The sequence below is a fragment of the Trichoplax adhaerens genome, genomic scaffold (genome assembly GCF_000150275.1).
Source record: "Trichoplax adhaerens TRIADscaffold_3 genomic scaffold, whole genome shotgun sequence".
NCBI classification, from domain to species: Eukaryota; Metazoa; Placozoa; class Uniplacotomia; order Trichoplacea; family Trichoplacidae; genus Trichoplax; species Trichoplax adhaerens.
This window is the reverse complement of record NW_002060945.1, coordinates 3,988,845-4,011,777: the sequence shown is the minus strand read 5'-3', so window position 1 is coordinate 4,011,777 and position 22,933 is coordinate 3,988,845. Positions and strand designations below refer to the sequence as shown.

The window sequence follows — 22,933 nt, the reverse complement described above, 5'->3', positions numbered from 1 at the left end:
ATTCATCACCATGTGGAAGCACGCTACTTGTATCGACAGAATTGGTAGATACGATTGCCAGTGTCCGTCTGGCTACAGTTACATTAATTCATCATGTAGACTGAGTAAGTATGATGCTTTTTTTGTAATCTATAGTATTAAAATAGACGATGTGCAGACTAGAGAACACTATTCAAGTTTAAATTTTATAAGAAATTTCAAACTTCAACTAAATTCGAAAATTTATCGATTCGTATTTATTTAAAAATAATTAAGCTTTCATTTTAAGGTAATTTGCATCAAATTATTGATTTATAAGTTGATATGTGAGGTCAAGTTAGTTAAATAGGCCCCTAGATGCATGTTTTACGTTATGTATCAAAAACATTATAATCATTTACGAAGTTATAGTTTCCTAACCTCAGGTTTTGAGAGTAGCTAATTGTATTAAGATATGCTAAGTACTATACCTTATCTGATGAATTATAGACAAGTATTACTTTCGGGAGATTAGAATAGTTTTTATTTCGTTTTATTACGTTTTGTAATTATTTTTTTCTATTAAAAATACATTTGCACATACATTTTACATAACTGCAACTGCAGCTTAATTTCCTAAATCATGTTGATATAGTTTAATAGTCAAAATTGTATGTAATAGATAGCACATTAGAATCAAGTTATTCAGTTTTGACATTTGATAGATTTGTTCTTTACTTGATTATATTGGTAGCACGATTAGATCTATAATTATATGGTTAGCCTGAATCTTATGCTGTATGTTATTATCGTATTTTAATTTCTTTAATTATATGTAGCGACATAGACTTAAAGTATTTTTATCGGCAAGCTGATACTCAATATCTTACAATGTTGCTTCAAACAAAGGTACAAACATCACTATACCTATACGACTAGTAAATGGATATAAGCCAAATGCTGGAAGATTGGAAGTATTTTATAACAATCAGTGGGGATCTGTATGCCATCGAGAATTTGGAATTGAGGATGCTAGAGTCGTATGCAGACAGCTAGGTTACACTAATGTATCATCCTATTATTGCTGTTCATATTTTGGATATGGAAATGGCCCAATATGGCTAAGTAATGTTAACTGTACTGGCTCTGAAAGTAGTCTATCTGCATGCTCATACACTGGATGGAATAACACTGGTTGTCAACGTTACGACGAAGCCGGCATTGAATGTACTGGTATGTAAATTTTAGTAAAAGAATTTGACTTCTTGTTTTTTTACCCGTTGGCATGCTCTTAGAACTGCATTAAAAATAAATTTTGTTCACAGTTGGCGCATGCGGATCCTTCCCTTGCGTTCATGGAACTTGCATCAGTAACGCAACTTTGGGAGTTGGTTATAATTGTAGTTGCTCGCCAGGGTGGACTGGCAAACAGTGTGAAGCTGGTAACTTTATGATTGGCGATGATATTTCTTTTATATACGTTAATAACATTATTGTGAGATTGATACTATGAATAATTACTTGGAGATCTTCAGATAGAGTTTATTTTATAGTTATTGATTTAACGATACTGTCATTTTAGTTAAGAATCGGTATTATTTTCGCCATGGTTAAAATAAGATATGTCCGAGGCTATACCTATTATAATCTCATTATTATTAATTTTAACTCCTTTCAGGGACTAACGAATGTGCTTCTAATCCGTGTTCAAGTAATGCTACGTGTGTTGATCAGTTTCAAGCTTACACGTGCAAATGTCCAGAAGGGTATTATGGATCAAACTGTGCTGAAGGTGAGACAGCTTAATTATCTCTTCTATATTCAAATCGTTAGTTTAAGGTGTTAAGGATTATCTTTGTAAATGTGATATTGTTCATCAGGTAATTTATTCTTTTTGCAATAATTTACATATCATTATTTCATAGGTCCCGTAGCAGAGGGAGCGCTTAGACTTGTTGGAAAAGGTTACGATTCTACGAGAGGCAATGTACAAATATATCATGACGGTCGTTGGGGTGCAATTTGCGATCATGGCTGGAGTATGCAGGATGCTCAAGTAGCCTGCAGGCAATTAGGATTTGCAAATGTATCTACATACCAATGTTGCTCACAATATGGTTCTGCACGCATTCAGATATGGCTAAGATATCTGGGATGTACAGGAAACGAAACCTCTTTATTGCAGTGTTCTCGATCCAATTGGACTGATACTGGATCTTGCAATAATTACAATTACGCAGGAGTTACTTGTTTAAGTAAGTTTTACGCAAAAGTAAATTAAAAAATAGTTTTACTATTTTCTTCACTTCCTATTAGGAACTCCTTTTTATGTTACAGTATTAATGTTCAAATAAGAACACAACATTTTTATGAATAGTCACGTCTAATTGAATAATTAGTAGATCTACACAAATTTTTTTGTGTTTACATCAAATTGAATGGAAAATTAATCGACAATGACAGTGATTGTATACTAAGTTACGTTGCAAGGTGGAATAAATCGAAAGCTTTTTACGTTATTTCGGTAATTAAATAGACAGTGCATTATACTGTATACGAATAGATAATTGTGAACGATTACGTCTTAATGAAGTGAGCCAATATCGAACATCATATAGAGACGGTTACGAAATCTTCTTAGGATCGTCTGTTTACTATATGATGATTTTATAAGTCGGTTAATTAACCAACTCTAAATATTTCTATGCTTACATACTCTTAAGAGATATCGATATTATAAGTTACAATTTATAATTACAGCTTCAAATATTTCTTGAACTTAGATTCCAATTCTTGATGTATTTGTATTACGTTGTTGTATAGATTACGCCTGCGTAATCACGGCCGACTTTACGATTTTATCAGCATTGAGTGAATGTGAGATGTTTCTACAATACAGTTAATTAATTCATTAAGTAAATACAGGACAATGGCAACTTACGAATTTACTAATAAATAATATACGATAAATACTGTAATATAATGTTCTTATATTGAAAACCGCGATGTAATGTTGTTTCTGTTACTGAAGATATTACTATCCCAAGATACAGTATATGCCGGTTCTGTATTGAATAATACTACGCGCATTTGAGAGCTGTATCGGGATGTATTCTCTGTCTAAATTTACTAAAGACTAGTCTATGGCTAAATTTGAATATTTAAAATTAATTTCAGCTGGAAGTTGTGCATCATATCCATGTGTTCATGGGACATGTACTAGTAACTCTACTGGCGGATATAATTGCAGTTGTTCGTATGGTTGGACCGGACAGCAATGCCAAATGAGTAAGTAGAATGTGATTCATGTGTGCTTTGATCTATTGTGTAGATGTATAGCTGTATGTTATTAAAATATTTTCGGAGTATAAGCAATATCATAGCTGACAATATTTATTATAACAGCTACTTTAACGAACGTTGAGAATACAGATATAATACTATACTATAAAATAGATAATACCGTTTTCCAGGAAATGCGAGGGCGTTGTAAAAAGTATTCTATGTAATAGTAATTATTTTTGTAATTGATAACATCGTCTAGGTGTAAATGAATGCGCTTCTAACCCTTGTTCAGCCAATGCAACATGTATTGATCAACATACTAGTTATGTATGTTTATGTCCAGATGGATACTATGGATCGAACTGTCAAGAAGGTTGCTATTAGGATATAATAGCGCTAGCAGTAAATTCTAATTCTACTATTAGATATTTTAATTTAATTATAAGTGATTACGAGTTCGAAAACACCCATTCTTATATGATTTTGTATAACAATTTTTAACGTTAATACAACGTAATAGGACCAATTGCTGATGGTAGCGTTAGATTAGTGGCTCAGTATAACGCTGCTGGACCGAATGAGGGCAATGTCGAAATCTATCATAACGGAACCTGGGGCTCGATATGTCACCGTTCCTTTGATATAAACGATGCACAAGTTGTATGTCGTCAGTTAGGTTATCCTAACGCCTCGCACTCTTACTGTTGCTCGTACTATGGAAATAACAAGTATTACACGTTAATGTGGTTAAGCAATCTATATTGTAGAGGAAATGAAAGTAGAGTTTCAGATTGCTCTCGCGGCTCTGGATGGGGAAGTATCAGTAATGGATGTTCTAGATACGATGTGGCAGGTGTAAGATGTACTGGTAAGTTATATTACATATTTATATAGGTAAAGAGTTCATTCTTGTAGAATATTGTACTATCTACGTTCTGTAGATATTAGACGTCATTGTTAAATTTGGTAGTTAGATACTAGAGATTGTTTAAGTAATGATAAAATTACAATAGTTACTTGTATTGTAGCTACAAAGTACGACAGTACTACAGAAATACACAGTAGTTTAACTGTCAGAAATTCTATCAAATTCAAAGATTCCATTAGCATTATTATGGTATTTACTATATTACTAAGTTCCGTCAGATATTAAACGCCTGTTATATACAAGTATAGAGTTTTTAGTATTACTAAGACACTAACGAACAGTATTTTTAATTTACATGATAATGTAGATATTCTATATAACTACACAATGTACAAGAATTGTTTGTGTATCATGTTTAATAGACTCTAATTACCATTTTACTTGAAATAGACTTTAATCAATGCGCATCTAATCCTTGTGTTAACGGAACATGTTACGATCAACCCGGTGCATATAACTGTTCTTGTTCGCCGGGCTATGTGGGAACAAACTGTAATATCCGTAAGTATGGTTCTACATGTACTGTACTAAATTGTTTTATTATTAAAATTAATGTACTATAACATAAATACTACTAGCACACGAATTTATTAAATAATATGTAATAAGTAACTTTCAATATTATATTTTATAAACAAATATATCAAAACATCTAAAATTAGGAAGCGATTGTTACTCAAATCCATGCTTAAATGGTGGTACCTGCATGGTAGGCTCTTCAGGAATCGGTTATAACTGCTCTTGTATAAATGGATACACCGGGAATGAATGTCAATCAGGTAGACGACGTACAGCAGAATAATAATATTAATGTACGAATAGTGGATTAATATCGTCTATTATAGAGTATAGACAATATTTTTACTATATAATACAACACATATGCGTAACTGTATGATTACTTCATACTGAAATTACAATACGAGATCGTCAGTTTCTTACTTCAACATCGTATTATTCTATGCTTTATATAAACTATTATTCTGACGATTTTCCTTGAAAAATCTGCAATAATGTTAATTATAGATAATTATAGCAGTTGTATTGATTACATTATTATAAAAGATATTTTATGTGTATTATACACTTTAGTGTTATGTTATTTTAATAGAATATTAATATTGTAATACCGTGCATCATGAAATAAGTATTTCAATATTTAATTAATATAGATATTGACGAATGTAGTTCTTCGCCTTGCGCAAGTAATGCTACTTGTAGTAACCTTATTGGAAGATACGAATGTAACTGTGCACCAGGCTACGTAGGACCATTCTGTTATGAAAGTACGTAAGATAATATATAGCATATATACTCGTAGCTTATTGTACGATATATAATATAATATTCTTCACGATTGCTGTTATGTATGTGATACAGTCCGAGGCTGTTTTAAAATACGCATCATTGGCTATGCATGTTCGTATAGTATTACCTTGTTTTCTGATTTAACGTTTTCATACGTAGGTTCCAATAGTCAGTTACCAATTCGACTAGTAAATGGTCCTACTCCGAATAAGGGAAGAGTAGAAGTTTATCACAATAATGTATGGGGCTCTATTTGCTATTACGGATTTAACATGAAGGAAGCCAGAGTCGCTTGTCGTCAATTAGGTTACACAAATGCGTCAGGCTATTCTTGCTGCGGTACTTATGGCTACACTAGTGGGCCAGTATGGCTAAGTAATGTAAATTGCAATGGTACAGAAACTAGTTTAGCTCAATGTACGTATACCGGATGGAATAATACTGGATGCTCAACCTACAGTAATCTCGCTATAACTTGTACAGGTAATAATAAATTGAACAATTATTCGTGTCTATAATGTAATATCGATTGGATATTCGTTTACATATAAAGATTTACTTGTTGGAGAACTTAATACTAGAAAAACTAATATACAGCTTAAAATCTGATATACGCGTATTAGTCAGTTTCATTGTAAACTGCCTAGCAATATACTGTAGAATGTTGATAAAATACTGTATGTGTCAATTAGTTTATAGTTACCTAGTTGTACAGTACGTATGTGTAAGCATTGCCACATACTACTATTTACTAATTATATTATTTGAATTGTGGAAATTACGAGTACTAGTATAATCACGTTTGAGCTATAAATCATACTAATAGTATGTTCAAAGTAAAATATGTAAGTACTTACGGTACGCAAAGTATAACGAACGTAGACTCTACTCGTATTTTGAATAAGTCAAAGCTCAAGTATTAAATATCATCCACAGGAACGATCTAATACCGCAGTTTTAACACAACTTATGGCCTATTAATACCAAAAATATTAGAATGGCCGTAAAATATTCATTTACAGTGAATAACATTAATCCGAAATCATATTTTAAGTTTATTAAAAATTAATAATATTCTCGTATGTTCATGATATATATATATCTATAATTATAATTATGATTATCGATAGTTGGTAGTTGTGGTTCATTTCCCTGTGTCCACGGTACCTGTGTAAGTAATACGACTATGGGTGGAGACTATAACTGTTCATGTGAGGCAGGATGGACTGGTCAAAACTGCGAAATCGGTAAATTAACACAATAATCTGTTACACATTATATCTACGTACGCGTACTGCATTAAAATATATTATAAAATTGTTATAAAACTTCAATATAACGCAGTTTCGTTAGTGCAAGATCTAAACGGTAAAATAAATACTACGAATATTTATCAAGCTAAAGTACTACCCTGATCTACCGATATCACTTGTATAATTGTATAATTAAAATATGTTTACAAGATTGTACATTACTATTTAATTACTAATCGAATAAATACCTCCGATTCTCGTAATAGAAATTAACGAATGTATCTCCAGTCCATGTTCTGGTAACGCTACTTGTATAGATCTATTTCTTGGTTACTCGTGTAAGTGCCCACAAGGTTATTATGGCTCTAATTGTAGTCAAGGTAAGTTTTTAGTGTTTGAGATAAAATAAACCACAAAATGTTACGGTACTATCTGTTCGAATAATATTGGATATCGGCGACATCATCAATCACACTTTTTTACTATGTATAAAAGATTTTCGTATTGTTAGATTGAGCAGTAAAGGTACGTATTTAGAAATCAGTGAGAAAGTGTTTAATAATATTATATACTTGCTAACATACAACAAAAACTAAGCTACTGTAGATGCTACTCGATGATAGTGTAACAATGATGGTGATCTATAAAGGGAAATATATAATACCTTTATTACCGAATAGGTCCTGTAAATGATGGCGATCTCAGACTTTATAGCGCATACAACTACGGTCCTGATAGAGGAAATGTAGAAATATATCATGATGGAATGTGGGGTGCAATTTGTCATTATTCGTGGAGTACAAACGACGCTCTTGTTGCTTGTAGGCAATTAGGATATGGTAATGTATCATCCAGTTATTGCTGTTCAAATTTTGGCAGTACTGTAAAACATATTTGGCTCTCCAATGTGGGCTGCTCTGGGAATGAAAGTAAATTAACAGACTGTCCTTCTTCTGGGTGGAATGTAACAAGCTCGTGTGGGCGAAGTACTTACGCGGGAGTCCAATGTATAGGTAATTAGTAGCATATTAAATAATAAATTTACATTAATATAGAATTAAACGGTATACTCGTATACGCATACATATCGAAATAATTGTATACGGTAGATAGTAATTCAGAAGAGGAAATGTATTAGTAAAGCACTATGGGTTAAGGTGCGATAAATCAATAGCTTTTACGGGTATTTCGGTAATTAAAGAGACGATATATTATACAGATAGATACTTGTGAACGATCGTATCTTAGTGAAGCGAGCTAGTATTGAGCATTTTATGCAGACGCAGTTACGAAACCTTATCATTGGAAAACTCGATATCATATATCTCCGAAGAGATATTATTATTGTGGCCTGTATACCTATACTGTATCGAATACATTATTTTTAAACTGTTTCGGAACTATTTCGGGATATACTTTCTTACCAAAATTTACTAGAAATTACCCTATTTAAATTTTTAATGTTTGAAATTAATTTCAGCTGGAAGTTGCGCATCATATCCGTGTGTTCATGGGACATGTACCAGTAACTCTACTGGCGGATATAATTGTAGTTGCCTATACGGTTGGACCGGACAGCAATGCCAAATGAGTAAGTAGAATGTAGTTTATGTATTCTTTGGTTTATTGTTTAGATTTATGGCTGAATATTGTTGAGATAGTTTTGGATTGTAACTAATACCGTAGTTGATAATATTTATTGTAACAGCTACTTTAATGGAAATTCATGATACGAATATAATACTACACTACAAGATAGGTAGTATAGTATTTCAGGAAATGCTACGGTGTCGTAAAATATATTCTTTGTAATAGTAATTATTTTTGTGATTGATAACATCGTCTAGGTGTAAATGAATGCGCTTCTAACCCTTGTTCAGCCAATGCAACATGTATTGATCAACATACTAGTTATGTATGTTTATGTCCAGATGGATACTATGGATCGAACTGTCAAGAAGGTTGCTATTATGATATGCTCGTATTACAGCTCTTACAGTAATATCAATAATATTATTTTCAAGCAGTAAACTTTTAATTGTACTATTAGATATTTTATTTTAGTTGTAAGTGATAACGAGTTCGAAAATACTATGCTTATATGATTTTGTATAACAATTTTTAACGTTAATAAAACGTAATAGGACCAATTGCTGATGGTAGCGTTAGATTAGTGGCTCAGTATAACGCTGCTGGACCGAATGAGGGCAATGTCGAAATCTATCATAACGGAACCTGGGGCTCGATATGTCACTATTCCTTTGATATAAACGATGCACAAGTTGTATGTCGTCAGTTAGGTTATCCTAACGCCTCGCGCTCTTACTGTTGCTCGTACTATGGAAATCAGAATTACACGTTAATGTGGTTAAGCAATCTATATTGTAGAGGAAATGAAAGTAGAGTTTCAGATTGCTCTCGCGGCTCTGGATGGGGAAGTATCAGTAATGGATGTTCTAGATACGATATAGCCGGCGTTCGGTGTACTAGTAAGTCACATTGTATTACATCGGTAAAGAGTTTCAACTGTAGAATATTTAGCTATGTGTATATAAATGTTAGGCATCATTATTTAAGATAAACTATACGTACACTAAAAACGTTAAGATAATGATAAAGTTACAGTATTTACTTACATTGCAACTCCGAAATATGATAATACTACAAAAATACACAGTAATAGTTTAACTATTAAACCTTGATATTCGCACAATGGTTCATTAGATTTATTACGTTCTTAACAAACACAGACGTGTTGTTGGACTAGCTACTTACAATACCGAGTACTGAGTGTATAAGTGTACTTGTACAAACTTGTTTTTTTTACTTTACTGCGTACAATTGTATCACTAATCCACAATTTCTGTGACTGAGCATATTATATACACACACTTTTATCTGATTACTAGTCACGAAAGCAGGTGTAGCCGTGCATTATACACAAAACGTTTAAATCTATTACTGAACATAAAAATATCTACAATATATGGCATTTGTGTACACAATCCGCGTAGTCGAGTATTATCCCCCCAAATTTTAAAGTAATGTGCTTTACTTTTTCTCATAAAACGTTTAATATCTAATGTCCAATTGTCCATTACCTGTATGCATATCACAAATAACTGAACATAAAAATTTAGTATATTTAAGCAATATCAGGCACTAAGCATGCACAAACAAAATAGCAACGACAGGTGATAGTGCTTTACTACAGTATAGAGTTGAGTAGTTTAGAGGTTACAACTTTTTTTATTCAAGTTCTCTCGCCGTTTTAAAGTCAACGAGGAGCATCTACACTGTATGCAGATTGTGCAATAGTTTTCCGTTCCACTCCGTTTTGCCGTGATCGGTCAAATACGTTAAAGTTGTCGTCAATCGCGGAATAAAGTTATCAAAAATTGGTTTCTTCAGGAAAGTTACTTTCCGTTACCATATACGAAACGTACCTTGCAGCACCGAGCTTACCCTAGTAATATAAATATAATTACTATTAAGTTAATAAGACGCAATAAGAAGAAGTGCTTAGTGCGTTCTTTTCTCTGTCTTTAATTGAACTGGTTAATGTTGCCTGGGGTAGGTGGTCTAGCGTACAGTATTAGACTATAATAGCTGAGCTAACAGTCTAGTATACCGTAGTGTGTACGTACTGTCTATTTTCATACTTAGAAATCAGACATAAGTACTACAGTAAGCACACTAGATGGTTATACATGAGCTAGTGGCATAGCTATAGCAGAATGGCCTAAAGAATGATAGACCTCCATGTTAATTTTCACTGGTAGCCGCTTTACGTCCCTCTTTCTTTCCTTTTAGTGGTCTCGGGTGTAAGTTCGTAAAATACGTCTATGGCTACACTGTATGTGTGATACAGTATCACCAAACTATAACTACTTCATACACTGTACTGTACGATTGTACTTTGGTATATCTTTCTTAGCAACGATTGTAAGATAGGATAGAACACATAACAAAACAGAATTCTATTATACATAGTTTGTCATAGCAATTTGATTTTACCTCTATATAATTTGTATTACTAATTGTGATTGTCAATAACTGTTAAATATTACAGCTTTAAACAATAGTTGCTCGCCAAGTCCTTGCTTAAATGGCGGTACTTGCTCACAAGGAACCCAGAGTGGATATAATTGTTCATGTCCTCATGGATTTACTGGCAATATTTGTCAGATAAGTAAGTAATAACTACTACAATTACAACATACTTCACTCATAGCCACATTATTTTACTTTCATTATGCTGTAGTCGTGCATGATTTCATAGCTTTGAAACAGATTGATATCTTAGCTTTTATGAGTTTTAAATAATAGAAAAGAATGTATGGATTGATTTTATTTGATTTATTCTATAACAGATGTTAATGAATGTAGTTCCTCTCCATGCTTGAACAATTCTACCTGCATTGATGGTATCGGTAGATACGATTGTTATTGTCCACCAGGCTACATCTACAATAATTCGTATTGCCAACAAAGTCAGTAAAACTTTTTTCATAATAACATTAAATAATTATCCAAATTTACGTGCTAAGCTGAATACGCGTAAAACTATGTTTTGTATCTTATTTATACTCGTATACTAATATTAATTTATGCTATATTTAGATGCTAGTAATAGTTGTTTACCGAATCCGTGTTCAAATGGTGCTACTTGTTTTGCTGGAATTCATGGATATAGTTGTTCGTGTTCTTATGGATTTACTGGCAATAGGTGTCAAACAAGTAAGCAATATCAATTACACAAGTAATAGTAGTTTAGAATTAATTTATGAACTTCTTTACTGTTATCAATTTAAAGTATAAATGGAATGTACGATGTTAGTTAGTTAGTTTACAAGTAGCCATTATTAATACATACAGTAGTAACAGTACAGTAGTTCTTTATTAAAGTTTTAGATTGTAATAGACTATTAGCCTTGAGATTAATTAGTATACAGTAAATATTAATTAGATATGCGCGTACTTCTATTAAATAGATATCAATGAATGTAATTCATCACCATGTGGAAGCAACGCTACTTGTATCGACAGAATTGGTAGATACGATTGCCAGTGTCCGTCTGGCTACAGTTACATTAATTCATCATGTAGACTGAGTAAGTATGATGCTTTTTTTGTAATCTATTGTATTAAAATAGACGATATGCAGACTAGAGAACACTATTCAAGTTTAAATTTTATAAGAAATTTCAAACTTCAACTAAGTTTGAAAGTTTTTCGATTCGTGTTATTATTATGTCGTAGAAATAAATTTCATAATTTTAGATGACTTCATATCACGCTTCATTTTTGTTTGATCGTAACAAATTTTATCGCACACTTAGATATAAATGAATGCCTTTCATCACCGTGCCCAAATAATGCAACTTGTTATGATGGCATTGGCAGTTACAATTGCCAATGTCCGATTGGTTATACAGGATCTATGTGCGAAACAGGTAGAAGGTTTATGATATATAAACATATATTATAATTCATTTCAAAACAAATTTTGTTTATAAGACAGCCATCTGTCAGTAGTTTAATCCTTTTACTGTAAGACTTTAGACCATATCTTATTAAGTATTGAAATTGAGAATCCTTTCAATTTTATTTCAGTATAGTAATGTGATTACTATAGCATAAATATAAATGTACGAATATATTACACAAGTATATCAGTTTATATTGCAAGTTGCGATATCCTAACTTTGATATCTGAAGCGATTTGTTTAGTCCACCACTTTGTTTTTATGCTAAACTTCGTAATAATTTTTGATGTTAGACGCGAATAGCTTATGGCTTATACGATTAGATAACGGTCCGGTACCAAATGAGGGTCGTTTAGAAATCTATCATAACAACAGATGGGGTCCTATCTGTACCCAGGGATTTAGCATTCAGTCTGCTTTGGTGGCTTGCAGACAATTAGGATACACTAATGTTAGTGGATCATGGTTTTGTTGTGGTTACTATGGTTATACAAATAGTTCCTATTGGCTTAAAGACGTTAATTGCACCGGTAGCGAAACCTCATTGTCACAGTGTTCTCATAGTGGATGGGGTAATACTCCTCAATGTTCCCAAAGTTATGGTGATATTGGTCTTCGTTGCATAGGTCAGTGATAGCTTAATATTAAGTTAATAGCTACTGTTTCGTTCAAGGTTACTGGATGAAAAGTGAATACAATATTTCTGAGTCTCGCTATAAATAAAATCCCTGATAAAAATTAGATTCTGATACCTCACATATATGGTAAATTTTCAAAAGGCGAATATTACGAGTATCTTATATACATGTAATTTTAGGCTTATTCTAAATAAAAGTACTATTATTACTACTGTGATGTAAATAAATTTTATTGAATTTGAGTATACACGTATACTATATTACATTATAAAATATTCGATGTTCTTAAAGATATTGTTCTTACTATGTCAAGGTACTGTTATAATTCGATAAGTAAGAATTTTTCATTGTTTCAGTTGGAGCTTGCGGATCTCACCCTTGTGTTCATGGTACATGTTATGCTAATAGCTCAACTAGTGGGTATAACTGCAGTTGTAACTCTGGATGGACTGGCCAGCAGTGTGACATTGGTATGATATCCTTGTAGTTTTTTTTTTCAGTTTAATCTTTGAAATGTTTAACGGATTCTTTATTTGAGTGATTTGAAAAATGCATATCTGCGATAAATTGCATCATGTTTACTGACAATTACGTTTTGATCTATTTTTAACTCAGGATGTATACTTTTTCCAGTCTATTTGTCATAGAAATTTTCTATTTGTAAAATTAGAATTTTATGGTATTTCAAACACAAACTACTATTAAATTTATTTCCTACTAGAAACCAATGAATGTGCATCTAATCCTTGCCCTGCCAATGCAACTTGTGTTGATGCTCACTTATCTTATTCATGCCGATGTCCACAAGGTTACTATGGAAATTATTGTCGAGAAGGTAGGAATTTACGAATAATAAGAAAAGAATTCAATGTTGACCTTATTTAGTACTGTTCTCATTAAGATTTTGGGAAACTATTTTAAATTCTTGTATTATCAATTAATTATAGTCATGTTGTTATATTTTATTAGCGTTTAAAATGTAATATACATTTTTTGTAATTATTTACTAATTATCATGATTTGCATATATTACTTCAAGTAAATTTATTTGAAGGTATAGGCTTAGGTAGTTCAATGGAATTTTCTCTTTAAATTATGCAGTAAATTCGAGTATTTCAGCAAGTTTTATTTCGCGTTGTAATTGATGAAATATCATTAGATGAGAGAGTTACATCTTAACAGTATTAAAAAATTTTTACTAAAATATCTACAGTACAACCAGAGTTGGCATTGTTTATTGCATGACCGTTTGATATTAATTGATACCATCATTTTATGATAGGTATAGCTCAGAATGGGCAAGTACGTCTTGTCGGAGGCAGCTCAACTTACGGCACTGTTCAGGTCTATCAGAATGGTCTATGGGGATTTATATGCGATAACTACTGGGATATCAGTGACGCTATGGTTGTTTGCCGCCAATTGGGATTCGATAATACCAGTGGTGCTGGTTGTTGTTCAGGCTACGGATATTTTAACGGTCCAATTTTAAAGGAAATGGTTAATTGTACAGGCACGGAAACCTTCATAGATAATTGTCCGTATTCTAATGTTACCACTGGAAGCTATTGCAGCAGATATAATCACGCTGGTGTTCAATGTATTTGTAAGTAATTCAATTTCAAGTACGGTAATAGTTTATGAAAGGAAATAAATGCTGTAAATTTCAATATTACCAGTAGTATTAATATATAATGATAGCCTTATTATGCGATACATAATCCAGCACCAGTATAGCCGAATAAAGTTTGTATTGAAATTTATCATAAAATTGCTATAGTAGACTATGATATAATATCGCTATGAAGTTAGTCAATATCGCCTTAGAGACTATATTTGTTTATATTGAAATATACTGGTACTCTAAATAACTTATCGAACATTTTAAATTTAACTATAGCCGGGCCTTGTGCTTCATATCCGTGCGTTCGTGGTAGCTGTACTGCAACTAGTAATTCATCATATAATTGTTCATGTTACAGTGGATGGTCTGGAGCGCAATGTGACCAAGGTAAAAGCATCGGTAACATTTTAATAGGCGCATGTACCATAAACTATTTTTGTCATCGTGAATGATTTTGTTCATTTTTTGACTAAATATTTACCCTGAACTTATTGCGATAGAAACGAATGAATGTCTGTCTAATCCGTGCGCACCAAATGCCACTTGTATTGATAAACTTCGAAGTTATGTTTGTCTCTGTCCTAACGGCTGGTACGGAAATAATTGTAGACAAGGTATGAGCAAGAAAATAAGTTTTAAAAATAGTTCTATTTTGCTGATTCCATGCTCGATATACATTAGTGTTATAGTTTTAATTTTAATCTTTTAAGTTCGCGATTTAAGCATTTTATTCTATTAGTAGATAGATAAATTTACATTGTAAAAATTGCATTAAATTAATTTAAAAACTCGAACATTATAATATTGGAGGTTTTTGGTGTTATACTTACATCAACTATAAAATATCTTATGTTTACAGTTCAGAATATGCTTTGTACTCATTCGCTGTTATATGCATGTATAATTTCTATCCCTCGAAAAGAAGATCTCTAGAATGTTTTACTAAATACTGCATTTAGTTAGTCTCTAGTAGATGCCTCAAACATGTCTTGCTCGGCCGAGCAAAGTACTTGAAATAATGTAATTCAGCCAGCAATTTAATTCATACATGTTTTTTATCAGTAGTGATAACATTTTATCACGGATACACCTGTAGTCACAAGGAAATATTTCCAAACATCTATTTAAATGTTGAAAACTACATCTGATAGCATTGCTAAAAAAACGAAAAGCGATTTAAGTACGACTGTACACAATAGGATCATACGCTCATATTATAAAAATACTTGATTGCAAATAGGTCCTGTTGCAGAAGGAACTTTAAGGCTTGTAAATGGTTATCAGAGCAATAAGGGAAATGTCGAAATTTATCATAATGGGTCATGGGGTGCAGTTTGTAATAAATATTTTGGCTTTAATGAGGCTAATGTAGTCTGCCGTCAGCTTGGATTTACAGGAGGAGCTTCTACATATTATTGTTGTGGCCACTTTGGCACTAATGGGTTTACGCATACATGGCTTAGTGGTATTGTTTGTAATAGTACAGGCAACAGTTTAGATCAATGCTTTCATAATAGCAGCTGGATTCAAACTCCGGATTGTGGAAGATATAGTTGGGTTGGAGTTATGTGTCGCAGTAAGTTTTTATTATATTTACACGCTTAATATAATGTAATACTGATCAGTGTAACCTATATCGATGCTGATATCTAAGAATAGATCGTAAAATTGAATATTTCAAATGCATAACTTTTTTTCTTATGATTAGATGGAACAAATGCTACACATAGCATCAGCGCTACTCATATGTCAACATCAACATCACTATTATCAGGAACAGCAAGCAATTATATTTCTTCCACGCGATCTAGTAGCATGTTTACAACATTTGCCTCGTACACGACTTTACTAGCATCTATTAGCAGTTCTATTTCAAGGTTATCAACCAATTTCCCATATACATCATTATCGAGTAGTACATCGTACAGCAGTACCAACTTCTCTTTCTCTTCAACATCGAGAAGCGCGTATGAAACTTCCAACGGAATGTTTTCTGTTTCGAGAACCCTGACAAGTGTCTTTTCTTCAATATCGGGAAGTGTATATCGAACTTCCAGTGATTTATCCTCTGTTTCACTAACACTAAGCAATGTCGTCTCGTCTTCGATATCGCGTAGTGTGTATCGAACTTCCAGCGATTTATCCTCTGTTTTACCAACACTAAGCAATGTCGTCTCGTCTTCGATATCGCGTAGTGTATATCGAACTTCCAGCGATTTATCCTCTGTTTCACCAACACTAAGCAATGTCTTCTCATCTTCGATATCGCGTAGTGTATATCGAACTTCCAGTGATTTATCATCGGCTATCTTCTCGTCTTCGATTTCGGGGAGTATTTATCAAACTTCAAACAGTTTATCGCTATCACGCGTAAGTTCTCGTTCGTTTACCAGCCTTAGCTCTTCGCTTACAGACTCAATATCTGGAACCGTTTCCATATCTGCATCGGCGACTATAAGTGCATCGCCCACAGCAACGACAATCCTTACGGTTTCATCTGCAAGACCTACGACTCCAAACTATGTTACAACTACGACTCCGGGTACTGATTCAGTTTTACAATAAAATGATTAATTCTAAAAGAATTTATTCCATGTCCGGTATGTATTTATATTAATCTTTATTGCTTATTCGTTTTATTGATTAAGACATCAACGAATGTGTTATTGGAAGTCATCGTTGTCATGCTCAGGCTCAATGTGTGAATACTAATTCGTCATATTATTGTGTATGTAATTCGGGTTTTACTGGAAATGGATTTCAATGCTCAGGTATTATTCAATACTTTATAAATTACTCATTTTGAATAAGTTATTAAAGCTATAATTTCACTCATTGGATTCCATAGATATTAATGAATGCGCAACTAATGTAACTGGATGTAATAATAATGCAAGATGCGTTAACACATACGGCTCTTATAAATGCATTTGCAATTTGGGATACACTGGAAATGGCACTATTTGTATCGGTAACTATCGACAATGACTGCTAGATCTTACTTGTAACTTAGGTATACGTTGTTATACAAGACAGACTAGATTTATCAAAAATGTTATGATTGCTAGAAAGCGAACTAAAGGTACAACAGCGTTAGTATTTTGCATCTGCAATCGTAGTAGAGTAATAAAATCGTAAATATTTTACTATGGATCCAGTAGAAACATAGGAGTATCGCTATCACAAACTGTATTTTTGCAAATACTTTAGTACGGATCTTATATAAGCGAAAAATTATGGTTTACTTGTTCCATGCTTTTGCTGGTTGATAGAGTATAAGCTACAGTAAATGTAATGATTACAGAGCAAATAAAAGCGAAATTTTTTTAAATTAAAGATGCAAACGAATGCCGACTTGGAATACATAAGTGTGATGTAAACTCGATATGCCTAAATTCAGTTGGCTCATACAGCTGTGCTTGCAAGCCAGGTTTCATTGGAGATGGATTTAATTGTAAAGGTACAGTATTTAACTGTGAATTTTATAGTCTGATACCAAGATAATTTCGTCAATTTTTTACGTTTTATATCTTTGAAAATAGAATTGCGACTCTATCCATTTGGAAATTTGCAAAGTGATCAATCATTCGGAGGTGTAGATGATGCATCCTTTGTAGTCTACTTAAGATCGCCCGTATTCTTCATGAACAAATTTCATCGTAAGCTCTACGTAAGTGCCGTAATAATATCCTCTACTCTTTACAAGTATATTTTTACTATGCAAATACAGTTGTTAAAGTTCAGAGTAATAACTACAGTAGTTTCAGTATGGCCACTGAAACTCCTTATAATTCTTTGGTAGCTGTTCTTTTAGTAACATTAAGGACATAATATTTGTCAGGTTTCAATGAATGGATTTGTATCCTTCGACCGGCCTTACTACGGAACAGCAAGTAAACCGTTGTATTCATCTAGATATGCACCAATAATTGCACCATTTTTTGCCGATGCAGACAGTCGATCTTATAAAACGTCTCAAGTTTACATCAGTCAGTATTCTTCGTTTAGTCCTTCAAATGCAACAACGGAAATTCTAAGAAATGCTACTAATGATGTTATGCAGTATCAGAGCTATATTAGCAATAATCCGTCTAATTCAAATCAGTATGGATTATTTCCGGATGTTGCAAGCAATTTTACTGCAACGCTAGTCACTACTGTTACGTGGTACAAGCTTGTTCCGTTCCCATCTTCCACTACTGGAAAATATGGTATAACTAATACTTTCCAACTTGTATTATCATCTAATGGTGCTAACTTATTTGCTGGATATATATATGAAGATAAAGGAATGAACTGGTGGCAAAGATATAGATATACGAGACCTCGCGCCGGTTATAGTAACGGAACATCAAGATACACATATGAATTACCTGATTCATTCTCTAGACAGTTATTGCGCATTGACGGTATGACAGGTAATTATGGTAGAAAAGGACGATGGATGTATCGAGTCGATGATCCCTCAGTTTTTCGTATCAACTATGCCGATCGCTGTCAAACATGGTTAGCTAATGAACCGTCGTCATCAATCTATCTCCGTGCACTTCGTAGAAGATCTTGTCCTTGCTCTGTATTCCAGGCCATTCGTGACAGACGATTTAGATTTAGTATCTTTACTTTCTGTGCTAGATCAAGATTTTCGCGTAGAGCCAGTAACGGCGAACGGGTTTATCAACGATGCTGTTATTCATCTCTTAGGAGATCATTTGGTTCATTAATCACCACTTACCCTCTTGGTAGCTCATTTACTTTTAGGAATAGCACACTGCAAGATAGTAGTAGACAGGCATATTCAGATTGCTGCCTCAGGTCCAGTTTCTGTTCTTTATACTCAAGAAAGAGACCCATTAATCGGTGTGCCGGATATAGACCACCTCGAAGGGCATGGTTTTGGGGTGATCCACACGTTAAAACATTAGATGGGAAACAGTATACATTTAATGGACTTGGAGAATATGTACTGTTACGAACCATAGGTAACACATTTGTTTTACAGGGACGCACTATGAGAGCTATTCGAAATGGAACCTTGTCTGCTGCAGCAACAGTTTTCTCTGCTTTTGCAACTACAGAAATTGGTGCTGATATCGTACAATTTACTCTTAATGCAACCTTTGATGGTATCGATATATTAGTTAATAGAACTACATCATTTACTATGAATAGTGTCCCTGAAAATGACACGCGTGAATTTACCAATGTTGATATTACCAGAGTATCTAATGTTTCAATAGCAGCAATATTTTCTTCAGGCATTTCAGTAGAGGTTACCTTGCTTACAGAAATGTTAACGATAGCATTTAACGGACCTGAAGAGATTAAAGGATCAACTTCTGGACTACTCGGCACATGGAATGATAACGTCAACGACGACTTTCAACGACCAGATGGAACCAATGTAGACATCAATTCTACGGAGTCGCAGATATATAGTGGTTTTGGTCAGCCGTGGAAGATTAACTTTACTGATTCACTCTTTACGTATCCAGCCGGACTGACAGCAAATAATTACACAGATCCCAGTTTCACACCAGTGTTTAGTGAGAATATTCAGGCTTTATTTGGTAATAATACAGAATTTTATGATCAAGCTGTTGCACAATGTGGTAACAACAACGAATGCTTGTTCGACGCCGCTTTAACGTTAAATCTCAACGCTGCCGTCAATGGTAAAGATACATCTGAAGTTTACCAAGATACCACTAACCAATTAGAAAATTTTCCGCCACAGATATCTGGATTAACAAGTTACAATGTCACTTTTGGTGAAACATTTGTCACGGTTTTGAATGTGACTGATCAAAACCAGGGTGATACTATCACCGTGGATGTTGTTAATCGTCCGGAGGGGGCTCAATTCGATACACAAACATACACATTTACATGGAACGTATCGACGTATCAAAATATTTCATTTAAATTTGTAGCTACAGATTCTAAGGGAGCAACAAGTGAACTGTCACCACAAATTATCATGTGTTACTGTCCGAATAATGGTGTCTGCGATTATGCAGCAGAAATGGTAAACATCGATAATATCGATCAAGTTGAATGCATTTGTGACCCAGCATGGACTGGAGATCATTGTACTCAAGACGTTGATGCATGTGCTGATCAGCCTTGCTTTGGAAATGTCACGTGCACTGACAATGTTGCTCCACAATCTGGTTACAGTTGTGGCGATTGCCCTACCGGTTATGTTGGAGATGGCTTAAAATGTACTGATCTCGATGAATGCGTCAACGGTACACATGAGTGTAGTCAAACATGTATCAATGAAGAGGGAAGTTATAGTTGTCAATGCTTATCTGGATATACTTTAAATGCCGACAACAGAGGTTGCACAGATATTGATGAATGTTCCGTAGGATCTCATAACTGTAGCGGATTGGCAACATGTATTAATCGACCAGGTTTATACGAATGTGTCTGTAATGCTGGTTATACCGGTGACGGCATCAATTGTACAGATATAAATGAGTGTAATTTATCTAATGGAAATTGTAATCAAACATGTAGCAATACAAACGGTAGTTATATATGTTCGTGCAATCAAGGTTATGAATTAAGCAATGATCAGCATGCTTGCAATGACGTAGATGAATGTATTCGCTTTAGACCATGCGATCAAGTATGCGTTAATACTCCTGGATCTTACCACTGTCAATGTCAGACAGGCTTTCAGTTGAATAATGATGGGCTATCCTGTAATGTTACTAACCCATGCGATCCAGGTCACAACTGTTCACAAATCTGTACTAATATAAACGAATTGGCAGTCTGTTCCTGCACGAAAGGATATAAACTTGCAAATGGTAGTAAGACGGTATGCGAAGATATTAATGAATGTAACATTAGTCCGCCTTCATGCAATCAAGTTTGTAATAACAGCAACGGTAGTTACGCTTGTAGTTGTATGAATGGCTACAAATATGCAGCAGATGGTTGGACATGTATTGATATTAATGAATGCTTAAATACTAATGTTTGCATTCCTACTGCAAATTGTGTAAATATGCCGGGATCATATTCCTGTCAGTGTAAGACTGGATATACTGGTAATGGTAGCGTCTGCACCGATATCAACGAATGTACATCCAATAGTCATATGTGTTCTAGTAATGCCGATTGCACTAATAATGCTGGATCATACACTTGTACTTGCAAGACCGGCTACGCTGGAAATGGTTTTACCTGTCAAGATATCGATGAATGTTCTACAAGCAATAATTGCGATGCTAATGCAATGTGTACTAATACGAACGGCTCATATATATGTCAATGCATGCAAGGGTACACTGGAAATGGTGGTATGTGTACAGATATTGATGAGTGCTCATTAGGTACTCACTCTTGCTCTCTGAATGCTAATTGTACTAACAGCGCTGGGTCATATACATGCGCATGTAATACTGGCTACTCAGGTACTGGCTTCACTTGTCAAGACGTTAACGAATGTTTATCAAGCAATCAGTGTAGTAACAACGCCACTTGCAATAATACTAACGGATCTTACACATGCCAGTGCAAGCAAGGTTATAGTGGTGATGGCAGAACTTGTACAGATGACAACGAATGCTCATCAGGTAATCACACCTGTTCTACAAATGCTGCATGCGCTAATACTGCTGGATCATACACTTGCACCTGCAAAACTGGTTATTCAGGAAATGGATTTTCTTGTCAAGATGTCGATGAATGTGAAAGTGCCAATAAATGCGATAGCAATGCTACTTGTACCAATATTGAAGGTTCATATACATGCCAATGCAGACAAGGTTTTACGGGCAATGGATTTTCTTGCGATGAGATCGATGAATGCTTACTTAAAATTGATCAATGCTCTAGTAATGCAACATGTGTTGATACCGTTGGATCATACACATGTACATGTAATTCAGGATATAGTGGTAATGGCTTTATATGCGAAGATCTTGACGAATGCGCAAATAGCAGCACCTGTAATAGCAATGCCGTATGTAGCAATACACCAGGATCATATACCTGTACATGCAGGACTGGATACATTGGAAATGGCATCACATGCCAAGACATTGATGAATGTGCAACAAATAATAATTGCAGTAGCAACGCTAATTGTAATAATACGGCAGGATCATATACGTGTAGCTGTAAATCGGGCTATTCTGGTGATGGTTTAACATGCACGTCAACTGTATCTTGCTCTGGTAACACTAATTGTGGTAGTAAAGCAACTTGTGTGGTGTATGGCAGTAGCTACTATTGTAGTTGTAATGCTGAATATTACTCTAATAGTTCACAGTCGGAAACTGAACTTCAATCGGATTCTCATTGCCAACGCGGCAAAATCTTCAGCGGTAGTCTCACATTTGCTGGTACCTTTAATTCAGATTTAAATGATCCTAATAGTGTTGCATATACAACACTTAAAGATCAAGTTACAACTGCTTTAACCAATACATTTA

General features: G+C 34.0%; 2 protein-coding genes across 2 annotated transcripts in view; both read left to right on the top strand.

The window, feature by feature from the left end:
- Nucleotides 1-1,199, top strand: part of TRIADDRAFT_22638 (uncharacterized protein) — a gene marked incomplete at both ends in the record, with an annotated part of 12,819 nt that extends 11,620 nt beyond the window's left edge. The window contains one exon of the mRNA XM_002110937.1: nucleotides 868-1,199. Coding sequence (XP_002110973.1) covers nucleotides 868-1,199 — 332 coding nt within the window. The remainder of the gene's footprint in view (nucleotides 1-867) is intronic.
- A 442-nt stretch (nucleotides 1,200-1,641) lies between these two features.
- On the top strand, nucleotides 1,642-22,431 carry TRIADDRAFT_22166 (uncharacterized protein; the record flags this gene model as incomplete). The annotated part of the gene is made up of 11 exons (XM_002110936.1): nucleotides 1,642-1,750; nucleotides 3,503-3,616; nucleotides 4,562-4,676; nucleotides 4,838-4,950; nucleotides 5,344-5,457; nucleotides 6,999-7,112; nucleotides 8,580-8,693; nucleotides 11,356-11,472; nucleotides 12,075-12,188; nucleotides 13,581-13,694; nucleotides 22,175-22,431. Coding segments are annotated over 11 exons (1,395 nt in total), but the record flags the coding sequence as incomplete, so codon positions are not given.
- Nucleotides 22,432-22,933: the final 502 nt, after the last annotated feature.